Genomic DNA, 24,885 nt, shown 5'->3' on the forward strand with positions numbered 1-24,885 from the left:
GACGCCTTATTACACCTCATATATACAGACCTTGTTACAACCGATCCAAACCATGAAAAATATTCCAGTAAATACATTTATTTATCAACTATGGAATGAAAATAAATATTAAAAAAAAACATATTTAAGATTATAAAACACAAATTGTACACCTGTAAAAATATTTGTGCACTTGAAAATTCACTCATATAATTAAGTTCAAGTGGAATCAACTGCACGCTAGAAAAACCCCTGCCACCAAGTTTATAATTATTTGATACGTAATGCCAGTTATATCCCGAAATAAAGCATTTGAATCGTCTTATTGAATAAACGTTCCTCGATGGGATAGCGATAAGTTTACAGAAGTACAATGCTAAAACCCGAGTTTCGATTCCCGGCGGTGAACACAGCAGATGGCCCAGTGTGGTTTTGTTATAAAATAAATGCCAACAAATGACGTGAGATTTACTATATCTACTAAACCGGTACGATCGCTTTATCTTCCGGAACTTCTTCCCGTCCTTCGTCCCTGAAAGGGTTGTGTTTAATGGTGAACATTACAGACGTGAGAAAGTACCAAGAGATCAGTTACATTACACTTCATTAAGCAACACTATAAAATAATACGACAAAAACCAGATGTACAGTCTGTGTTCTGAAAAGTGATGAATGATTGTATATGGGGATGAAGGAGTTACGATCTCAGTCTTTTTTTTTTTTTTTAACAAGAACGTTTAGTATTGAAAAACATTATTCTGGGGATAAACAACAATGACTCTGTTGTGTGTGTACGAGGGGTAAGGTTTCATTATATTATGTAGAAATCACGTGGGATTTGGGCCTACCTGGAGTTCCAGGATTTTTTGTTGTTGTTGGACTAACTGTTGCTGTTGGCGATGGATTTGTTCCTGTTGCCACTGTTGAATTTTATCGTTCTCCTCGCTACTTTCAGCATCAAACTGGAAAAAAAGGAACAAAAACTGTAAGAACATAAAAGGAAAAAACGAACACACTTACTTGAGAAATAACTTGGTTTGTTTGTTATATATTTGTTTTATCTCAAAGCCACACAATGGCTATCTAAGGTCTGTCCACCACAGGGAATCGAAATCCGTGAACTTACTACTGACCCATCAGAGGTGCGAATTAGTTTGTCTAAGAAGGAAAATGTTTGGTTAACTGCAACGCAAACACCTTGCTTCAGTTCAAGTTTTACAATACTAATGTGAATGGTTTAATCAATAAACCAGATAAGAAACATTATAGCATTAGTAACAATAACTAAATCCTGGTTTTTCTCAGATTCGCTATACTAGGGAAACAAATGGTATAAATGTGATTGCTTTTGATCACGAACAGGATTAATCCTCCAGTCTTAATGCCATTAAATATAAATGGTTAATTTTGAATAGGACTAATCTTCTAATCTTAATGCCATTAAATGTAAATGGTTAATTTTGAATAGGACTAATCTTCTAATCTTAATGACATTAAATGTAAATGGTTAATTTTGAATAGGACTAATCTTCTAATCTTAATGACATTAAATGTAAATGGTTAATTTTGAATAGGACTAATCTTCTAATCTTGATGCCATTAAATGCAATTGGTTAATTTTGAATAGAACTAATCTTCTAATCTTAATGCCATTAAATGTAAATGGTTAGTTTTGAATAGGACTAATCTTCTAATCTTAATGCCATTAAATGCAGTTGGTTAATTTTGAATAGAACTAATCTTCTAATCTTAATGCCATTAAATGTAATTGGTTAATTTTGAATAGGACTAATCTTGTAATCTTAATGCCCTTAAATGTAATTGGTTAATTATGAATTGGGCTAATATTCTAATCTTAATGTCCTTAAATATAATTGGTTAATCATGAATAGGACTAATCTTCTAATTTTAATGCTATTAAATATGATTGGTTAATCGTGAATAGGAATAATCCTCTAATCTTAATGCCCTTAAATGTAATTGGTTAATCATAAATAAGACTAATCCTCTAATTGTAATGTCCTTAAATATGATTGGTTAATCGTGAATAGGACTAATTCTCTAAATTTAATGTGATTACATAATCAAAAATAAAACTAATTTTCTAATCTTAATGCCCTTAAATGCATTTGCTTAACCACGAATAAGATTAATTCTCTAATCTTAATGCTCTGTACATATTGTAAAACTCTAGTAGAAAAAACAGTATTGAAACGGTTTGATTAGAATTTTTTTAATCATAGCCACAACTCATATCACGGAAATTCTTGTCATTTATTTCGAGAAATATTTGCCGAAAACAGTATCTAAGGTCCATTCTCATGCATGACATGCTAATAGTAAATATATAAACTGTTGTCTATCGCCATCTGTTGGTATGTTCACAAATACATTTTAAACGTACATGAAATTTTCCCAAAATAAAAACAAATGCTTCAAACTTTTTATTTTTAAGAATAAATTAATAAAAAGTTATCATGTTTTTGATATTATTGTTCTGTATCAAAGCATTAAAATTTATAAGGGATGGTATTTTTAAGTTTGATGCTACATTGTGCTTTGAATATAAAACTCAAGACAAAACTTCAATTCTAAAAGTAATAAATGAACCACTAACAAGTTTCTTTAAATGGAAAAAAAAGTAAAACACTTACTGGAATGCAGTTGGATTAACTAGTAATTAAAATGATTAAGACACTGTACAGTCAATTAAAATGGAAATGTGTCGTGTCATTCGCCGCCATAGCTGTTATCTCAAATCTTGTTTGTCCTCTGTAGAAAAGGGTCTTTGATTTCAAGTAACACGATAACATTATTAATAATTTAAACACACGCACTTTTATGATATAGAAATGTGTAAGTTATACACATACACGTACTGACTTGTTTGTACATGTGAGTTTTGTATTTGTACATGTTGTTTGAAATATTAATGATTTCATAACACAAATATCGTATCTTCCGAGTTGATCTTTGTACTAGTTTTGTACAGAATTGCTCATTAACTTCTGAGTCTCTGTATGTAGGAGGATTCGGATTTGTAAGACTTATAACTATGACCTCAACATTTTTTTTTTATTATTATTTCACTTGTAAGGTTAAATGTGCGAGTTCATCCTCACTTGGAGGTGAAACCAGTACAAAGGTCCCTTTTGTTTAAGCTTCAGTAAATGTAATGTTAAAAATGATGGTGCTTGAAACAAGAGGTAAACATCGAGCTTGGGAAATTTATAAATTAATAACAGCGAGCCATGTGTGATCCTTTAGATATTCTCCCACGTTTGAAAGTTTTAATGTCAACACCATATGTAATTGAATAACAATGAAAGTCAGAGACAAAGAAATCTTTCCCCGAAATAACACAGCTGCTGTTGTTGTTGTTTTTTTCCAGCCCGGACAGTTACTCGTCGCCCCCTGGGCCCGACGTTGATCTCGTTTTGATAGATGTGGTGACTAAAGTATGTACATATCGTGTCATCACACACGTATATTGTCTGTGTGTTAGGCTCTCTTAATATAACTCGAACATTTTTATGTTTAAAAGTGTTTAAAAGGTTTCACGCTGCTTATACTTTAGGTTCACAGCTTAATGACACATGCAGAATTCTGCTCACATGTTCAGAAACATAAAATCTGTTACATCACACACTTTAAGCAAGAATTCCAGCAATAAGCCAGTGTAATTAAGTGAGTAAACTATCAGGTATAAGGATATATTTCTGAGGTTATGATGGTTTTGTTATAATTTCTTAAACTGTCCAGAAATGAAATGACTTTCAAATAAAAAAGTAATAATGAGTTGTCTTTATAATTCCAAACCTTCATTATACTGTTGTGACCAACGTCTTTCACGAATAATGCGATAAATATAAATTATGAAAATATTATAAAGTATTCAAATTTATTTTGGTAAATTAGCCATTGTCGTATCGTTCAAAATGTGGAAAGTGAAAATATCTCTACTGCCTTTCTGCAAAAAAAATGTATTTCATCTTTAAACTCAATCAAAATGTTGAGCTTTTGTGCTTAAACGCCAGGACTAGTTGTTTAATACATGACATTTCAGTGACGTAACATGCGTAATATTTCTGGATATATTTAGAGCACAGTACCGGATTTAAATTTGCACTCACACTGTACTCCCATTAAATTTCTTAGTGTTTAAGATTCACATCTCACTCATCCGTGATGCGTTAAACAATTTTTTTTAATGGTTTTGGATAAGGTTTAGCCTCTTATGATGGATATTACAATATGTCAGCAAGCTCTCTTAGAGGAACCTGTACTATTAGTGCTAACAAAAGTATGAGTCTTGTTGACTGCAGGTTTAAAATATTTAGAATGTCTAATCAGTAACGTTTCAGCTTTACTAGTTATACATGGAATTTATTAATCCTTAGATAGTTAAACTAAAAACTTAGCTAGAAAAAAAGTGATGAACAAAATAAAACATTTAAATTAAAACATTTTAGTGAATATGTTTTTTTAACTTCTCTCTTACTGAAATGTAAATAGCTTTATATATCTATGGTAAGTGGTAATAGTTTCACGTATCTTCTCAATATGCGCTTTCTGCACGTGTTCTGGTAACGCCTGAAAACTTTGTTTTTTAAATCTGTAAACAGGAAGCCTAGTGAACAGTAGATGAATTACGGGCATCTTTCAACTGTAATCTTTTATCACTAACATGTAAACTTTTACTGGATAAAAATAGTAACTGTTGTAAGTCCACCACAAAGAGTTAAGCCTATGTTATCATGAAACATATCAGAAAATGACAATACTGCCCGGTAATAATAAAAATAACGTCAGTAAGGGGGTTAGAGTCACAAGTAACACATGAGAATGAAGGTAACTATAAGTACAACAGAAGTAACATGAAATGTCATAAAATGATGGGAGCAAAGCAAACAGTGTACAGTTCTCGTCCCTTATGACCGCCAGAATGAAATCTCGTCTCTAATTAGCTTGGTGAACGAGAGTACACAAGTGTATCTCAAATGTCACTTGATTTTTATGGAGACTGAAGTACTGCTGGGAAGAGCGGAAGTCAGTTCCCATGACTTTTTGGTCGCCCCGCCAAACCTGGCGAGTGGCAAGCCCATTTTTCTCTCTCAACTGACCGTGTAGCTGCGAAAAGACGGAATCCATGTGCCTTTCCGATCTCCTTGTTTTCCTCCACAGGGAAGGAGGTGTGGGAGGAGGAAGAGAAAGAGGGGTCATTCAAAGGAAACGAGAGTGATTGTGTTACCCACACCCTACTCCCAAATGACACACTGCTCTGACAAATGGAGACCCCAGCTGTGAAACACGTGTTGGTTGGTGGCGGGGGGGAGGGGGTAAAGTTGGTCAACGGTTTTAAATTTTCAGCCCTTTGTCCTTTGGTACAAAGGGAAGTTAAAAAATACACAAATTTAAAAAAAAGTTATGCCATATAATACAGAATGATAGTTTACTGACAAACTATAAAAATTACATCCGGGACAAACTATAAAGATTACATCCGGAACAAACTATAAAGATTACATCCGGAACAAACTATAAAGATTACATCCGGGACAAACTATAAAGATTACATCCGGAACAAACTATAAAGATTAGAAGATGGCAAAAGAAGGAAAGTGCCAAGAAGAAGGAAGCCTACTTTAAACCAAGGATTTTCTCAATGTGGTCTCTATTATGCAAATATGAATGAAGAAAGTTGTATATGCTAGAAAATTAAATTAAATTATTTTAAGTATCTTTCAACATGAATATTAAATAGATGGAATACAGTCACGGTCTGCAAAGTTGTCGTATTAAGATTCTGTTTTTTCTTGGCAGATTTCTATACAATTTTATGAATATGTTTTTAGAAATGATGAGTTGAATTTCATCTCAAGAATGGCTTTACAGTTCTGTATTTACAGTTTGCTAGCTTATAGAATAGTAGAGTGCAACCTTCTTGAAATAACTAACGTGTTTGATAATCTTATAAGGGATTGCCGTAACATCGGTCTATCTGCTGTGTCCACCGAGGGGAATCGAACCCCTTATTGTAGCGTTGTAAATCCGAAAAATTAGCGTAACAGAATAACTGACTCATCATTAGGTGCATTAAAGTTTTTTTTTTACAACCGTACGGACTGACCTGTGGGTAATAATGTATTGGTTTGTAGATTATCTAAAATAATCTCGGATGTAATCTTTATAGTTTGTTCCGGATGTTTCTTCTTATCATCTTCTTTCTTCTTGACACCTTCCTTCTTTTGTCATCTTCCTTCTTCTTATCATCTTCTTTCTTCTTGACACCTTCCTTCTTTTGTCATCTTCCTTCTTCTTGTCATCTTCCTTCTTCTTGACACCTTCCTTCTTTTGTCATCTTCCTTCTTCTTGTAATCTTCCTTCTTCTTGCCATCGTGTGGTAAATGATATTTGTACTATCCTGTTGAACTTATATTACTGTTTCAAATACTTTACCAGTTATTTTCCTTTTTCGAAGAAGTTAATATATATATATCTTACACCAAACGTTGTCTCAGTTATACGTGTAAATAAAGATATATTCGTTACGGAAAACTATCTACCTATCTTATACCAGTGTTAATGGATTATGAATTAGATATATGTGGAAGTCATAAAATTCAGCCTAAGATCAAGGTCGAAGAAAGAAATAGATAAATAATTATTCAACCCGCTGTATTACAAGCAGGATATCGTTCCAGTTGTAGTTTTATTTAAAATGTTTGGGAAGGTAAGTTCAAATGAGGAGTGTCTTTTTATGATTCGACATGGAAAGCAGCCTTAGGCTTAGGAAAAGAACCGAGCTGCCGCGAGTTCGTGTGTTTCTGCCTTTAAAAACGGATTCCAAGTGTGAATAGCTTCTTCTAATTCTCTCGCATCGAACGACAGTGTGAATAGCTTCTTCTAATTCTCTCGGATCAACGACAGTGTGAATAGCTTCTTCTAATTCTCTCGCATCGAACGACAGTGTGAATAGCTTCTTCTAATTCTCTCGCATCGAACGACAGTGTGAATAGCTTCTTCTAATTCTCTCGCATCAAACGACAGTGTGAAATAAGAACGCCAATTCCAAGCCGAGTCATAAACTAATTTCATCAAATTGGGCACATTTTGAGGTAATATCAAAGAAGAATAATTCGAGGTGGGCATGTAAGTTTAAAAAAAAAACAAACGAAAAACGCTGAGCGTTCATTATTCCTATTCTGACTACGTGAAATGCACAGTGTCTTCAGTCAACTATAACTACTTGTCATTAACTGTTACACTGTACGTGCTCATGAGATTCACGTAAATTAAGTTTACGCTAAGGTTTATAACGTAAATTAGACGAATATGTTGGCTTGGCGTGGAAAGATCTTCAATGAAGACATATTTTATTACTTTACATACTGAACTAGTAAGATCTGACTTCATGTTATTAAATCTTTTTAATTACAATTTTCTGATTTGGTAACTTTGTTTTAAAACAAATTTACCAAATCAGAAAATTGTAATTAAAAAGATTTAATAACATGAAGTCAGATCTTACTAGTTCAGTATGTAAAGTAATAAAAAAATGTCTTCAGACACCATAATCATCAAAACAAATTTACCAAATCAGAAAATTGTAATTAAAAAGATTTAATAACATGAAGTCAGATCTTACTAGTTCAGTATGTAAAGTAATAAAAAAATGTCTTCAGACACCATAATCATCCATGATTCCATGGTGTCGGTGCAGAAATTACGCACATGTTAATTTATAAATTTGTTTATCAAGTTGGTTATTTTGATGTATTTATTACGGGTGGTCTTTCCAGAACAGGTTCTAGTGGTTAACTATGAAACCTGATAGAGTACTCTATCAAATAGTTAAAAATAAATAAAAACTCGTTCACCAGGTGTCGATATTGGAATATTTTATCTTTAAAAACGGCTGATATGTAACCGATTATTTTGCTGTATTTACTTGAGTTTTACAACCTCTATTATTACATAAATTCTTATAAAGTCGCATTCGCGATGAGAAATATAGGCTTAAAACTTTTTCCCATGTTAAACAGTTTTAAAATACAGTTTCCTCCGTAAATACCAAACTAATAATTTCGCTGTTAAAAGTTAATCTTACAACAATCGTAAAATTATTCAACTTAATAACAACAACAACAACAAAAAAAACACAGAAGAAAAAAAGCATGCGACATACTTGAAAACAAATATGAATTGTTAGTTGGGCAACATTTTTTTCACACCATGTTGTGTGGAAACCAGTGATATCGTAAATACCATGCTTAGTTTTAACAAAAATGTTTACACTTCTCAAATATCGACATTGTAGGACAGGGTGTCGCCTGGAGTCGCTGCCATCGCCATCTATGGAAAGATTTATGACAGTATTCCAGCCTTAAAGCATTAGATCAGTGGTTACTTAGACAACGTCATGTTTATTCATCTTCTTCTATGCCTCAACTAAGGTTTCTTCCACAGTTTATAGCAGCAATTAGGCTTAGCAATCAGAGAAGTAACTGGGCCATTAATAACCGAATTTATGAAACAGTTACAGTAATGTTGCCTGCGAAATTTGTTCTAGGCAATTAGTTGGAGTACAAATCTTATGGGAATTTCAGAGAGACAGATGGACGGAAACAGTTTAGAATAAAAACCAAACAGACGAAGCCATGTTTTCGTCTGAAGATCTGAGAAATCTACAGCTTCACATTTGTACTTTGATATTAATCCGAATTTTAATATTAAATTACCAGAATAATACTTTTCAACTGAGTTATTATTAGTAAGATATTCAAAATCAAAAGTTAAGAGCCGTTGGGGGAGAGAGGGGGGTAGCTAGATATATGTAAAAACTTATAACTTTGGGTCGTCACTTTTAGAACTTGGCTGTGCTCAAAAATGTATTATTCTTTTCTATTGAAGCAACTGCCATTTCATTGATACTTATTTGGAAATGTTTAACCTGTAACATTAATTGTGTATATAGCTTAGATAGATAAGTACTCACAGTAAAGGTGCTGTGATAGATAAGTACTCATAGTATAGGTGCCGTGATAGCTAAATACTCACAGTACAGGTGCCGCGATAGATAAATACTCACAGTAAAGGTGCTGTGATAGATAAGTACTCACAGTAAAGGTGCCGTGATAGATAAATACTCACAGTGAAGGTGCCGTGACAGATAAGTACTCACAGTACAGGTGCCGCGATAGATAAGTACTCACAGTAAAGGTGCCGTGATAGATAAGTACTCACAGTACAGGTGCCGTGATAGATAAATACTCACAGTGAAGGTGCCGTGATAGATAAATACTCACAGTAAAGGTGCCGTGATAGATAAGTACTCACAGTACAGGTGCCGCGATAGATAAGTACTAACAGTAAAGGTGCCGCGATAGATAAATACATCACAGTGAAGGTGCCGTGATAGATAAGTACTCACAGTACAGGTGCCGCGATAGATAAGTACTAACAGTATAGGTGCCGCGATAGATAAATAATCACAGTGAAGGTGCCGTGGTAGATAAGTACTCACAGTAAAGGTGCCGCGATAGATAAATACACACAGTGAAGGTGCCGTGACAGATAAATACACACAGTGAAGGTGCCGCGATAGATAAGTACTCACAGTGAAGGTGCCGCGATAGATAAATACTCACAGTAATAAATAATATACTTGTGAACTGAGGAACTATCATATCAGCGACATCTATACATTTCATATATATATATATAATTAATAATTATTTTATTAATGACTGTTAGAGTATCAGTTTAACTTTTAAAGGGATTGTTATGTACTATGCATACTCTTATAAACAAATCCCTTGACTCAACAATATCCAAAAAGAAACTTGTGAACTTTGTGTTGATTAAAAGATCGTATCCTTTCTACGAATGATGAAACTTTTACTAAACCACTTGTTACTTAACGACAAGAGTTCAAAAGATGGACAGAAGTGTACATAATAGTATAAAGTTTCTGTTTAGAAGAAAGCCAAACAGATCAAGATGGTGAAACATCGGGTTATCGTTTTGGTCTTTTGCCAGAAATTTCGAGCTGGGCAACAAATATTGGGTTGGTTGAAAGTAAGTGATGTAGTAACTTAACTGTTGACCTTGACAACACTGTAGTAATGGCAACGAAAGCTACACTGTTTTAAACTGAAAAAAAGTCAAGTTCTTATAAAACTGGAAACTTGAAAGATGATGACGATGAGTTGGCTGAAAATAGAAACGTTGAGATGAACGTGTAAAATGACTAGTTAAAATAAATGGTTAGACGTATATTCTAAAAGCAACGTTTTGAAATGAACTATCAAAAATGACGGTTTTTTTTTACTTTAAGGATTAACGTTTAATAGTTTATTGATGTCATTTGCATTAACACATCCTACTTTTTCACTTATGTGTAGGCATCTTATATCCTCGATGTAATTTACTGATAATAAAATACGGAAATTTGGAGATGTCTGAAAACTCAGTAGTTTTCTATCGATCGTTGTGTATCCGATTTCTTACTTTGGCCTCCGCCTAACGAATCTTTTGTATCTGTAAGAGATATGTCTAACAATTTAAAATATCGAAGCAAATGAAAAAAACAAAACAAAACATGTTTCTTGTGGTGTTATTTAGTTTTTAGGAAGAAAGACAATGCTTAGGCCATAAAGAACCTCAAATCATACAAACTGCGATCACTAAAACGTCATCATTAGGGCCTAATCGTTCATTTTGTCGATTATTGAAAATATGTGAGTGTAATCAGAGAAACACGCAGCAGGGAAATTGAGACAAAACAATTAGAAAAACATTTGATGTTACCTACAATCATTAGGCCTATCAAATCGTCATCAAGTTCACAGCACGTCTATAACCAGAGTTTCTCGTCTGCAACTGAAGCAGCTTGATGATCTATCTAACAACACCTGCAGACAAGGAAATAGCCAGAACAACAAGCGCCGTCTTCAAGACCGACCAGCTGGATGAAGTCTGTTAGGTCAGTCTTACCACATGTGTTCTCATCAACACTGGGTTTTTATGGTTGTTTTAAAGACAACATCCGCAGTAAGATTATTGGCTTCAAGTAGTTGTGGCTCTTTAAAAACGTTCTAAAAGTTCTAAAGACGGTGATCATTTGTATAGGAGAAGATTACATACGGAAACATTTAAAAACAGGAGAACCACATAAATTAAAAAAAAAAAAAAAACGGTTCAGTCTAGCTTCAGCATCTGTACTCAACTAACGTTGTTTGATTTACATAGAATAGTGAGTGCTGAACGGTATGGATAATTTTAAGTTTTTCCAAAAGCAATAATACAATTGATTCACTTTGCTTCCCAATGTGGTAACAGCTTTAATAATAGTTCTTCAATTTTGGTCTGTCCTTACTTTGTGTAACCTGGTACGATTCCACGATGATAGTTAACTTTTCTTACATAAATAAGACATGAAACAAGGCAGATTAACCATTCATGCAATAAGCATTTGGGTTATAGAACTTACAAGAACACGTAACTTAGGTCTATAAAACTTACAACAACACATAACCTAAATCTATGGAACTTACAACAATATATAACCCAAATCTATAAAACTTAAACACTAAATGATCTAAATCTATAAAACTTACAACAATACATGATCTAAATCTATAAAATTTACAACAATACATGATCTAAGTCTAACAAAACTTACAACAATACATGATCTAAATCTAACAAAACTTACAACAATACATAACCTAAATCCACATTTTGCACTTCCAGGAAGCGAAATATGAAGATCAAGCGGAAAATTTCGTTTACGTGGATAAAACAAAAGGAGAAAGACACATTGATTACGTGGATAAAACAAAAGGAAGAAGACACATTGATTACGTGAATAAAACAAAAGGAGAAAGACACATTGATTACGTGGATAAAACAAAAGGAAGAAGACTCATTGAAACTACCAGTAAGTGTAACACTACAGGCACATGGATGTTTGTTGTTAGGGGCAAAGCTACACAGTGGGTTATATATGTTGTGGCCACTGTGGCTATCGAAACCCAATTTTTAGTGTTATAAGCCTTGGGCCCTCGGGTTGAGGGTGGGGTCAGACACACCAAAGATGGCTTTCAGAAGAAAATATTATCAACATGGAATATATAGCGAGATGGAAACGTCTTCATTATCAGTTAGATAGATAACGAGCTACACATAATACTAACCACTTATAATATATTGGTTCTATGATCTGTCAAATCACAAGAGATTAAAACTCTCTTATTAGAAGTAATAAGGCTCAAACGCATTTCATCTGACAAGGTCAGTTCCACGTGTCAATTTGTGCATCAGATCTGTCTGTCTAAAAATAACAGTCCAGGTTATGAAATCTAATCTGTCTGTGTCATCTCTAAAATATGGTTCATCTTTGATGGAACTCATTTCCCGATGTTATCAGTTCTCTGTGCTTTGGCTACATCGCCGAAATTAAAGATGGAGAAGTCATATTATTATGATTAACCACATCTCAACTGGTAACTAAGATCAACCAGGGAAACATCTTCAGCCAGGGAAACGTCTTCAGCACGCTCTGTTTCTGACGTTACGTCAAAAAGACCTATATATCTTCCTAAAAATACAAACGTTTCTGCAATTGCACAGTTATACAAGAAACGGCCATATTTCCTGTCTTTGCAAGTATCCTTTTACAAACGTAAACAAATTTTAATCGCACATTTACCATATACAGATTCATATATCGTTCCATCAGTTTGTACACTACAGTCCCTCCGTACTTCTGTGTATTATAATTAAACAACCTTCGGGTTAAATCTTATATCAACATTCTGTACTATCCGCAAAACAAGAGAGACTGAAATACCAGCAAACGAAAAACTAATGTTATTCCAACACTGGCTTTTAAAATGTTTTAGACAGTGAAACATACTCATCGAATCAAGACTGGCTTTGCTGTTCTAAAATGTTTTAGACAGTAAAATATACTCATGAATCAAGACTGGCTTTGCTGTTCTAAAAGGTTTTAGTAAAATATACTCATTAAATCAAGACTAGCTTTGTTGTTCTAAAAGGTTTTAGACAGTAAAATATACTAATCGAATCATGACTAGCTTTGTTGTTCTAAAAGGTTTTAGACGATGAAATACTCATTGAACTACTTAAGGTAAGACCATCAAAATGTCCCGTTAATACACCGATTCCATTGTAACTTTGTTTTTTATAGACTCCTAATTCCTTGAGAATTTTATTCTGTATGATATACTCCTGAATCTATAGTAGAATTTATTAACATACAGTGTCCTATCTGTTACTTAATGCGTTTATTCTTTGTAATTAGATATTGAAAGATAAATGTAATCAATTTTCAACAATTCAATTTGAATTAAGATTTGATCTTTATGCCAAGAAATATTCATGGAAAATAAAGTGATTTTTACGTTCCCTCAGCCGCTTTGTTTGAATACATAATTTATGGCTAATGATTATTTCGTAATTACAACAACCGTATATAATTTGAATTAAGATTTGATCTTTGTGCCAAGAAATATTCATGGAAAATAAAGTGATTTTTACGTTCCCTCAGCCGCTTTGTTTGAATACATAATTTATGGCTAATGATTATTTCGTAATTACAACAATCGTATGTAATTTGAATTAAGATTTGATCTTTATGCCAAGAAATATTCATGGAAAATAAAGTGATTTTTACGTTCCCTCAGCCGCTTTGTTTGGATACATAATTTATGGCTATGATTATTTCGCAATTACAACAACCGTATGTAATTCCCTTATCCGTAAAAGTGCTGAAACGGTTGTACCATTTTCGAACTTTGTACTGGAGGATATCACCATGTCGGTACGATATACGCCAAAGTTTATCCTTGAGAGGAACAAAATTTTCGTTAAAGCTGGACTCTGACTGTTTGTCACATGGGAAGAATATATAGTTACTGACGCGTGACATAATGAATGATATGACTATATATATATATAAAAAGAACGCGAAAGATCTGTTGATTTTGAAAACTTATCTTACTGAAGCAGTACTACGTGTGCAACAATAATATTTCCAAATTACTGAATAACACTTTTAATGAGTTAATTAGAGTAGTGATGCCACCCCACACAACTGGCTCGGGGAAAAAAAAAAGGGAGGAGGTTAAAGACCTTGACGAGAACTGCTCGTGACAAATAGGCATGGGGTTATCTACTAGAGGATTGTTTACGGCAAAAATCTTGTGAAAACCCCAGCTTGTTGGAATAATAACTCGTCACCATTATACAAACAAGTACTATTAGCTAAATCATGTCTGAGGGGTTATAAATTGTGAAATATGAACTTAATTCAAAGTCCTAAGTGTCTTAATAGAAGGTAGTGAATTAATAATTTAACCCTCTTGGTAACAGTGTCAATTTTTCATCACCTCTTTGGACGGTTGTGGAAATTCGCAGAAAAATTGGGCGTAAATAAAACCAACAACACAGTTTTCAGTTTATTAGATCAATATTCTTTGTGAAAGGGGGAGAATGTGACAGTCGAGCAGTGGCATAGGAAGCGCGGGGGTGGGGAGTGGGGGGGAGGATTAGGCCCTCACTTTTCAATCTGTCCCAGTAAAAAATGAATCAAAGTTAGAAAAATTACTCTCAGGAAAAGTAGGGGAGTGTATAAAATTTAATTTAGAACCCAAGAGCCTCCAGAATTCTAAGGCGGATCCTTTCACCCCAGACGTAATAGGCGCGCCTGTATCGCATATTCCCTCGCTTCGCTTATTCAAATAAACCTTGCCCCCCCCCCCTTTTAATTTGCCTCTTACACCTTTGTCGAGTAAATGTGTTTCTTGGATTTAGGAAAAAATCTTAGGATGTGCAGGTTTTTCGATATTTCAGTAAATTGGTAGTATATATATAAGAAAGAAGTTCTAGGAGTGAAGGGGTAAACAAAGATACCAAGACACCCTTAACAACCAGAAACCACCAGGAATCGCTACTGGGAAAAAAAGTATCACATTCATTACTGTTTGTTTTTGGTTTTCTTCAGAGAAAGAAGTTCTAGGAGTGAAGGGGTGGACAAAGATACCAAGACACCCTTAACAACCAGAAACCATCAGGAATCGCTACTGGGAAAAGAGTATCACATTCATTACTGTTTGTTTTTTTTGTTTTCTTCAGAGAAAGAAGTTCTAGGAGTGAAGGGGTGGACAAAGATACCAAGACACCCTTAACAACCAGAAACCATCAGGAATCGCTACTGGGAAAAAGAGTATCACATTCATTACTGTTTGTTTTTTGTTTTCTTCAGAAATTCGACCAAAGCTACGTAAAGCCGTCCCTAATTTGGACTTTATATACTAGAAGGGAAAAACAGCTAGTCAACAGAACTCAGTGGCAGCCCATGGGCTACTCTTGTCTAATCAAATAGTGAATCTTACCGTCACTCTTATAACGCACTCACGGCTGCAGGTTGCGAGCATGCTAAAACTGTGAAATTTAAAACGTTTTAAATAATTTATATGTTAACAAGTTTTGCAACATGAAGAAAAGTTAAAAATTTTAAATGATTCATCAATTCATATCCAAAATTAGGAGATACAGTACTGTTTCTAATTTAAAAAAAAAGAAGAAATAGAGCTTTTCCTAAGGATTTTTTATTCAACTGCACAATTATAATTCAACTTCGTCATTTGTTAATACATGACTCATTATTCCAACTCATATATTCAGGCCTAGTAACAAGTGATACAAAAATGAAGAATATTCTAGTAAATACATTGATTTACAAACTCTGGAATGGAATTTTATAATGTTAGATATGTTTTTTTATACACTTGAACTTACTTATATAGGTGAATTTGCAACTGCACAAATATTTTTAAAGGTGTACAATTTATGTTCAACTGCACACTGAGAACAAATACGTAGTACAAAGAATTCAAACCAAACCAATGTATGTCTTGTATTTATGTCAAAAATTGTGAACTATTGACAAGAGAGAAGGCGTCTGGTAATCACCATCCTATTATACACACACCAATGGATTGACCGCCATTATTATAACGCACCCACAGCTTAAATTAGGATGGTGGGTGAGTGGATATTTTGTGATATTGCACGGATTCGAATCCGGCTCAGCAGCTCTGAAATCCAAAACCCTACCACAGGGCCAACTTGCTGTCTAACTTTATGTCCGTACTTTTGCTATGGTCAGCTGATTAGTGCTAGTTTGATATAGTGTTATTTTGAGCACTTTAGCAGGACACTCATCCGAGAGAGCCCAGTTTGTCTCGATAATTAAGTAATTATGGAAATAAGTTAATTAGCTAGCTAAGAGCGTTTTTGCATCATGGATTAAAAATAATTTGACATAACCCCAGGTTTCCTGTGTTTTCAAACTACTAATATTTTTTTATTGTTCTTCATGTGGTCAGTATTTAAGTAAAGTCATATTGAACTACCTACCCTTTAGGATATGTCATAGTTAGCTATAAATGTTTCATGAATAATATTAAAGCGAATCACAAAATCTTGATAAATACTACAAAACACTATTTCATATATTTAAGTTTTATTAAACACAATGTGCACAATAAAGGGATCCTTTGTATAAAACTTAATTCAAACGGCCTTAAAATATTCATGCTAACCATAAATAGACCACTGATCGAGGACATATCAAGTTGAAAGGACCCGATACTGAAGTAGCTAATAAAGTAATGGTATCTGTGTTCTTGTTTATTGCTGTCTAGGACACATAAGGGAATGATTTGTTGCGTTTCCAGGAGCTGGATGTTGTCTGCACCAGACTCGTATCTATAAAGAATGGCTGTTACCAAGAATCAGAGTTCCACGAATGAAGCCGTTGAGAACAGTTTCCTTTAGAAGAAGAAACGAAACAAAAACCGAATCACTCACACACTACTCATCGAGCAACGCAAGCGGAAATGGGACCTACACAGCCTGCCGAAACAGACGGCTCCATTAGCAGTGAGAGGATTTGAAAGATTCCGTTGGTAGACAACGGTTTGTAATCCAGATGCCTTGGTTTGTCTTTCATGATTACTGGGCGAGAAGCCGAGTAACCGGTCGAACCAGGGCTATCTTGGCAAACTATAAAGTCTTATAGAGAAGCGCGAAATGACCGGAAGTAGGGTGGTCATTAATTCTCTGGTCTTCAGTAGTTGACTGGCTCACCCAGTCCCTGGACCCACCCTGATTAAGTTGGAAGGAGTCGAGGTTGCTCTTGTACTTAAAAGATTGATGTGTATAAGAAACCTTTAACTGTAGTATCTCATTGAACGTGCCATTCTAATGAATATGTTCACGTCAGCATAGAATTCGCCCTGGTCTGTTCAAAATCTATCCCATAATTTCAGAAAACCATTTTATATTTTTCAAAAACATTCATTCAGAGAAAAAAGTCACATAATTTGTCTCGACTATTATGGAAATAATCTTATTTAGTTAATAATTTTTAATTATTAGTGAGACATAGTGCTCGTGCTAAAACTTGTTTTTAGTTAGGTAGCGTCATCAGAAGAGAAATTGCAAAAGTTTAAAATATTAAAATAAACATTACGTGGTTTCAAATTATGTATTAGTTAGCGTAAAAGAAGATAACGTCATGCTTTCAGAGACTAAATAAAGAATAAATTGCTTAAAATGATAGTAAAAATTGTAAAAGTGTGAAGAAAATTTATATACCCACAGGGAAAAATTTCAGCCGATTTTTGAATAAAATTATAATAGTTCATATCATGAATGTCTTCAGTAAATAACAGTTAATTACATAAAATAAAGTGATATTTGATAACTCGTATTTTCAATAAGGAATTTTAAGTAATTGGTTAGTGTCTTGAGTTTGTATAAAACGCGTATTGTGAATAAAAACTGAAAGTTTGAATTCTTTATCAGAACAGTTTACAATCTGTTTTTTTTACATTCCATAAAACGCGTGTCTCTAAATTACAAAACAATAATAAAGCTCCAAAACAGTAGGCCTAAGTAGAATACAGTCGCTTTAGAAAATCTCAGTAAAATTGTAAGTTTTACTGTCCACGTACAGAGGAAGTAACTTTACGACCATAGCGCTAGAAAACTTACACACTGTCCATGTACAGAGTAAGTAACTTTACGACCATAGCGCTAGGTGTAAGTTTTCTAGCGCTATGGCCGTAAAGTTATTTCCTCTGTACATGGACAGTGTGTAAGTTTTCTAGCGCTATGGTCGTAAAGTTACTTCTTCTGTACGTGGACAGTGTGTAAGTTTTCTAGCGCTATGGCCGTAAAGTTACTTCCTCTGTACATGGACAGTGTGTAGGTTTTCTAGCGCTATGGCAGTAAAGTTACTTACTCTGTACATGGACAGTGTGTAAGTTTTTTAGCGCTATGGCCGTAAAGTTACTTATTCTGTACATGGACAGTGTGTAAGTTTTCTAGCGCTATGGCCGTAAAGTTACTTACTCTGTACATGGACAGTGTGTAATTGAAAGAATATTACTTTTTAAGTTCTAAACGTACAGAAGTTTCTAGAAAATTATACCCACCCGATGGACGAATAGACTACGCCTAAAACATGGCGGTTTGAAACCGTTCTGCAACCAAACTGTACAATATTTCTGAAATTCGAGTTTTGAAAATAAATACAGGAAGAATTACGTTATAAATGAATTTGTTTCAAGGACGTAGTTATTATAGTCAAGTCAGAATGATCGTACACAGGTACATAAATGTAATTTTTTGGGCCTGTTACAGTAAGATACACATGAGGTACTCAAAACCTAAAGGTTTAGTTGGTTTTGTTTAGATAAAAATAGAAAAGTCTTCATATTTATACATTATACAGAAGTCTCTTGGCAAAATCATCATTTGAAAAGTTAAAACGTGGTTTTCAAGATACCCTCGTATTGCTAAAGAAATGACAGTGATTGTTTCTATATGACAGTTTGTCAGAGAAATAAAACTTAACCAGTCTTTGAACTTTGTTAAACCAGAAAGACGAGATAAAAGTGTCGAAATACTACTCGGAAGTTTCTAATCATTGTTATTTTGTTTTTACAATCAAATAAAATTTTAATGCTAACATTTTCTAATGTATTACGAAACAATAATACCAATAGATGGCGCCGTTGCTCTGAATTAAAATTTAGGTGTGATCATTATTGCTTAGACAACACTTTTACAGTGAAATAATACAATAACAATTGTGAAGTAATAGTTGGAAATGTTAGAGCATTATATTTAATCTAAAAATAGGGTTATTAACTAGTATAATTTTCATCTATAAAAAGTTATTAATAACGTTATTTTATTTGTTCTTTTAAAGTTCTTTGGATTAATCTAAATGCCAAACTTAACTGACAAATGAAGACTATTAGAATAATTAAAGGCCATATGAATGCGGTTGTGATTTATTCACTATCTTCAGGATATGCCATGCTCTACACAGTTGGAGAGCATAACAAGCTCGTGGCTGTAATAAAACCTTTCTTTACTGGATATGCTGTATATCTGTATAAGGTTGCTCTTTAATTAGATATCGAAGGCCATGCTACACCTAGATAGATACTACCTACAGATGAGCATTAATCATTTTTTAGTGTTTACTCCATTCAAGGCCGGTCCGGCTGGGAGTGAACAAAGGGGTCACGTGACAGTCGCTTATGTCATTACTAAACAACCCGATTGGCAACTTCGGTATTTATCAATAAATAATGTCAGATGGATGATTGGGTACAGCTGGACTTCAGAGTTCCGATATATATGTGTGTGTCTGTGTGTATAGATAATTATGTGACTGCCACAAGTTTTGTACAAAATGTACAGAGTAGACAATTCAAAAGACATTAGCGTGAACAGGGTGTGTTCATTATAAATAGACTAAAATAGTACTTTTTTACTAATTATTTCAAGAATTTAGAAATGCACCAAATAATCTGTCTGTATCTTTGACGGTCATTCTGAAGTTTCATGTTTTTTCATAACCTATAACATCTGACTGTTACTTTGGCAGAATTCCACACACACAAAATGTATACATATCTGACAGCAGTGTTTAAGAATTGACTGTAACGTTTCATAGAAATGGCGTACTTCCTTTCCTAAATAATTTGGATAGCATAAAGTGTTAGCAGTGTGATCTATCAGTGTCATAAGTGACTATAAAACCCAGCAAAATCTGTCTGCCCAAATTTGGGGCTGAGAATAGCGACAGCAGTGGATGGATCAAGACACGGGGAGCACGTTGGCCATGTTTTGCCCCCAGGGACATTGCAAGAGAACTAAGGTTCTTCTAAATTGACATATTCTGTAAACACAGGAAATAATGTTTGGTGCCTGCCAAGTAAGCCATACTTTCAAACTACTCACTTGGACAATAAACTCAAGTAAAAATAAAACTTGCACGGTGTTAACTCCAAGTTCAATATAACTGTTCTTTTTTTCCCCTTTTATACCAACGTACTAGTAAACTATGACACTCATTTATTAGCTATACGTCATATTCAATGATCCGTGACTTATCGGGACCGACCACTCTCCTGCAGAGTGTATAAGATGTGAAAAATTGCTGATGTGTGTGTGTGTGCTACTCTATCCAACTTTCTATTTTCAACAAAGTTCCACGTCAGGGCTAGCATTATTGGGCGCACCTAAGAAAAGGTAGGGTTTCACTGACACGATACACACCTAATGAAACCAATTCGACACGATACACAGCTAATGAAACCAATTCATTACGACAAACAGTGGAGTCATTTCAGACAGACGACCTCTTTGTGTTCACCCCTGAGGGTGACTTTTGTTGCACATCATACAGACAGACGAACTGATCACTGGACTGTATCCTGAATAGGTTGAAAGAAACGAGTCTCTGAAGTTGCTAAATGAGACCTACTTGGCTTAAGCCTTCTAGACCACACTTAACGACAACATCGGGTTCTTGCCAAACTTCTTAAATGAACCAGTACAACGTGATGCTCCAGTGAGGTTATGTGAATGGCTCTTTCATTCTGCGTTGAAGCTTACAGTAGTACATGTACTACAGCCCAATGCTGCTCGAAATGCTGCTTTCCTAATATATTGTGCCTTACAGGAACGGTCTAGGAATATCTACAGCACAAGACTTAAAACAGTCTAACGAGTTAAACGGAACAGTCTGAATGACAACAACAAACTGTTTCAGTGAAGATAACCTGCAACATTCAAAGATGACATAAATATATGAACAGTACAATGCCTAATTCCAATGATTAGAACTAACAACAACGGAACTGAACAAATAATTCAGTGTAGTAGGGAAGTGTAGTGTATACCGGTATCATGTATAATGTGACGAAATAATTCAGTTTAATAGGGAAATGTAGTGTTCACCGGTATCATAAATAATGTGACGAAACAATTCAGTGTAGTAGGGAAATGTAATGTATACCGGTATCATGTATAATGTGACGAAATAATTCAGTGTAGTAGGGAAATGTAGTGTATACCGGTATCGTATATAATGTGACGAAATAATTCAGTGTAGTAGGGAAATGTAGTGTTCACCGGTATCATAAATAATGTGACGAAACAATTCAGTGTAGTAGGGAAATGTAGTGTATACCGGTATCATGTATAATGTGCTACACTGAATTATTTCGTCATTACATTTCCCTATATACCGGTATCGTATATAATGTGACGAAATAATTCAGTGTAGTAGGGAAATGTAGTGTATACCGGTATCGTATATAATGTGACGAAATAATTCAGTGTAGTAGGGAAATGTAGTGTTCACCGGTATCATGTATAATGTGACGAAATAATTCAGTGTAGTAGGGAAATGTAGTGTATACCGGTATCATAAATAATGTGACGAAATAATTCAGTGTAGTAGGGAAATGTAGTTTATACCGGTATCATGTATAATGTGACGAAATAATTCAGTGTAGTAGGGAAATGTAGTGTATCATATATAATGTGACGAAATAATTCAGTGTAGTAGGGAAATGTAGTGTATCATATATAATGTGACGAAGTAATGAATACAAACAACACATTATTTCAGTCTGTACCATGTGTAACAACAAGGAGACTGAACAAACAATTCAGTGTTTTGTATATATGTGTGTAGATGTTATAAATATGTAACTATACAACAGCGTATTACAAAAAACAACATGTGTAGTGGAATCATGTATAACTTAATTAAATAATTCAATGTAAGGTGTGCAACAACGTGGTGTAGCATGAAAACGTGTATATGTGTATTGTCTGTATGGTTTTTAGCTGTGCACAGCTGTCCCTCATTTTGAGCTACGGAAGAGAGGAAGGCAGCTAGTCAAAAACACCCACCGCCAACTCTTGAGATACTCTAATCGATTAGTTAGATTTGACCATCACTTTGCTGTTGCATCCACAGTTCTAAAGTGCAGAGCGTATTTTATGAAACATGTAGTGAACTGTGAATCCGCGAATTCACAATCCGGGCACGCTAGCCACTATAAACAATGTAACAAAACTATTAACTTTAGAGTGAAAACAACATTTAAAATTGTATTAATGCGTAACAAGAGCACACAACTAAGTGCAACATTGAAACTGCACTCACACACACACACACACACAACAACGTGAAGTCACGAGTTTCATCACCAAACCACAAAGCTCACTGCCCGAAACTGTTGAAAATACACCAAAAACGTTAGCTAAGCCTCAATTACCTACAGATAGCCATCTAATACGACCACTGTCGTCTCAGAAATTCTTGAAGACTTGTGTGTAACACACATGCAATAAAATCATTTTAGATTGAAAAAAAAGGTGTAATGATGAGATGAGTGTAGTATCTTGTAAACAATAAAACGAAAGGTTGTAAAAGATAGACATATTGAGTTTTTTTTATCTATTTATCTTACGTTGATTACAAGCACATTATTCCTTGGATGTATAGTATATTTCATTTCATTGTATTTCAACGAATACATGGTTATAATTGAATGGCTCATAACAACCGCAAATGACCAGGAATTCATTGGTGTCATGACTATACAACGCTTTTCATAATAGGTTATATAGTGTAACGTCACCTATACATTTTTGTTGGGGGCTTGTTCAGATCATTGAAATTCACGGTTAACTTGTTCCTTAGCAATATTACATCATGTATAATGACCATTAAGATAATTCGCCAAATGGTGCGGATGCGTGGTAAAAGGAACATAACAGCTTGCCAGTTCGCTTATTACACGCGTTCGTTGGGATTTTCACATCTTCGAAGTGCTGGAATAATAGAGACATCATTATTGAATATGTCAAAGAGGGTGTTACCAAAGTCGTTGTGATACAGTATTAGACACCAAATGGGCATTTTTTTTTCTTTAAATATATACTGATTCTTAGTTTATTCGCTGACAACGTGGGAACGTGGAAGATGACAAGCAGATGGAAACAAAAGCTTTACATTTGTGTATAAAAGTGAATTGTTATTAAATATTTATTGTAAGGGTAATATAAACACATTATATCTCAGTACCATAGACCTAGGATCCTAATGATACTCGTTTTTTTTTAAACTAGGTCATAAGCAATAATTTACTTTTCATTCGTACAACATTGTGAAAATATACCACGTCTCATTCCTCTGAGTTTTAAACGAGACTAACATTTAAGTAAACTAAACGGCTAACAGAAACTGAAAATCAAACATGCAGATATAAACAATAATGCTAATAAAAACTTTGAATTTTGTTTTGATTTTTTTTTTTCAAATTCATACTTCGTTTTAGGTGTGAATTAGATCTAAAGTAAGAAAAAATCATTTCGTCACTGAAACAATTAAAGCTACAACACTTCTGGTAAACTCATTAAGTGAAGTGAAGACTAAAAAGATGAAAACGTTTATTTTCTTAACACTATCAACCTGTTAAAATACTGTTATTTGCGTAAGGTAGAATTTGAAACCCGAACTACAAGCTTTTAAAATATTATTGTTTACGTTAAGTGAAGTTTAAAACTAGTTAAAATACTTTTATTTACGTTAAGTAAAGTTTAGAACTTGTTAAAATACTATTGTTTACGTTAAGTAAAGTTTAAAACTAGTTAAAATACTATTGTTTACGTTAAGTAAAGTTTAAAACTAGTTAAAATACTATTGTTTACGTTAAGTAAAGTTTAAAACTAGTTAAAATACTTTTATTTACGTTAAGTAAAGTTTAGAACTTGTTAAAATACTATTGTTTACGTTAAGTAAAGTTTAGAACTTGTTAAAATACTATTGTTTACGTGAAGTAAAGTTTAGAACTTGTTAAAATACTATTGTTTACGTTAAGTAAAGTTTAAAACTTGTTAAAATACTATTGTTTACGTTAAGTAAAGCTTAAAACTTGTTAAAATACTATTGTTTACTCAATGTTCTTACGACAGGTATGTTGCACTTTTAAAACATCGATGAACATGCGATAAGTGGCTAGAAAGTTTTAAAGCTTTAAGCCTATATTACCCGAACTCTAATTTCAAGTCATTACTTTTTTTCTTTAAACCTTTGAATCTCTGAGATGGGCTTAAAACTTAAAAATAATTATAATTACTGTTTACCTTAAGTGAAGTTTAAAACATAAACTATAAGTTGTTAAGGAAAAAACTGTTTTCGTTGAGTAATGTTTAAAATACATTATTTACAATAAGTGAAGTTTAGAACATAAAGTTAAAGTTGTTAACGTATTATTATTTTCGTTGAGTGATGTCTAAAACATATTGTTTACGGTAACTGAAGTTTAAATAATGAGGTATAAGCTGTTAAAATTAGCGACAGTGTGCACTAAATAAAATATACATTTTACACACCATCCACTGCTTATGTTTTGTTTACTATCAGACCTTTTATATGTATGTGGACTTGAGTATATGTTCCAATAAGAATGTGTGATCTGGTATTGAATG

General features: G+C 33.8%; 1 protein-coding gene across 1 annotated transcript in view; it reads right to left on the bottom strand.

Moving 5' to 3' along the window:
• Positions 1-24,885, bottom strand: part of LOC106458882 (transcription factor SOX-5-like) — a 125,315-nt gene that overhangs the window by 10,181 nt on the left and 90,249 nt on the right. The window contains exon 4 of the mRNA XM_013918442.2: positions 828-941. Coding sequence (XP_013773896.2) covers positions 828-941 — 114 coding nt within the window. The remainder of the gene's footprint in view (positions 1-827; positions 942-24,885) is intronic.

Source organism: Limulus polyphemus, unplaced genomic scaffold (genome assembly GCF_000517525.1).
Source record: "Limulus polyphemus unplaced genomic scaffold, Limulus_polyphemus-2.1.2 Scaffold527, whole genome shotgun sequence".
In the NCBI taxonomy this organism is placed as follows: Eukaryota; Metazoa; Arthropoda; class Merostomata; order Xiphosura; family Limulidae; genus Limulus; species Limulus polyphemus.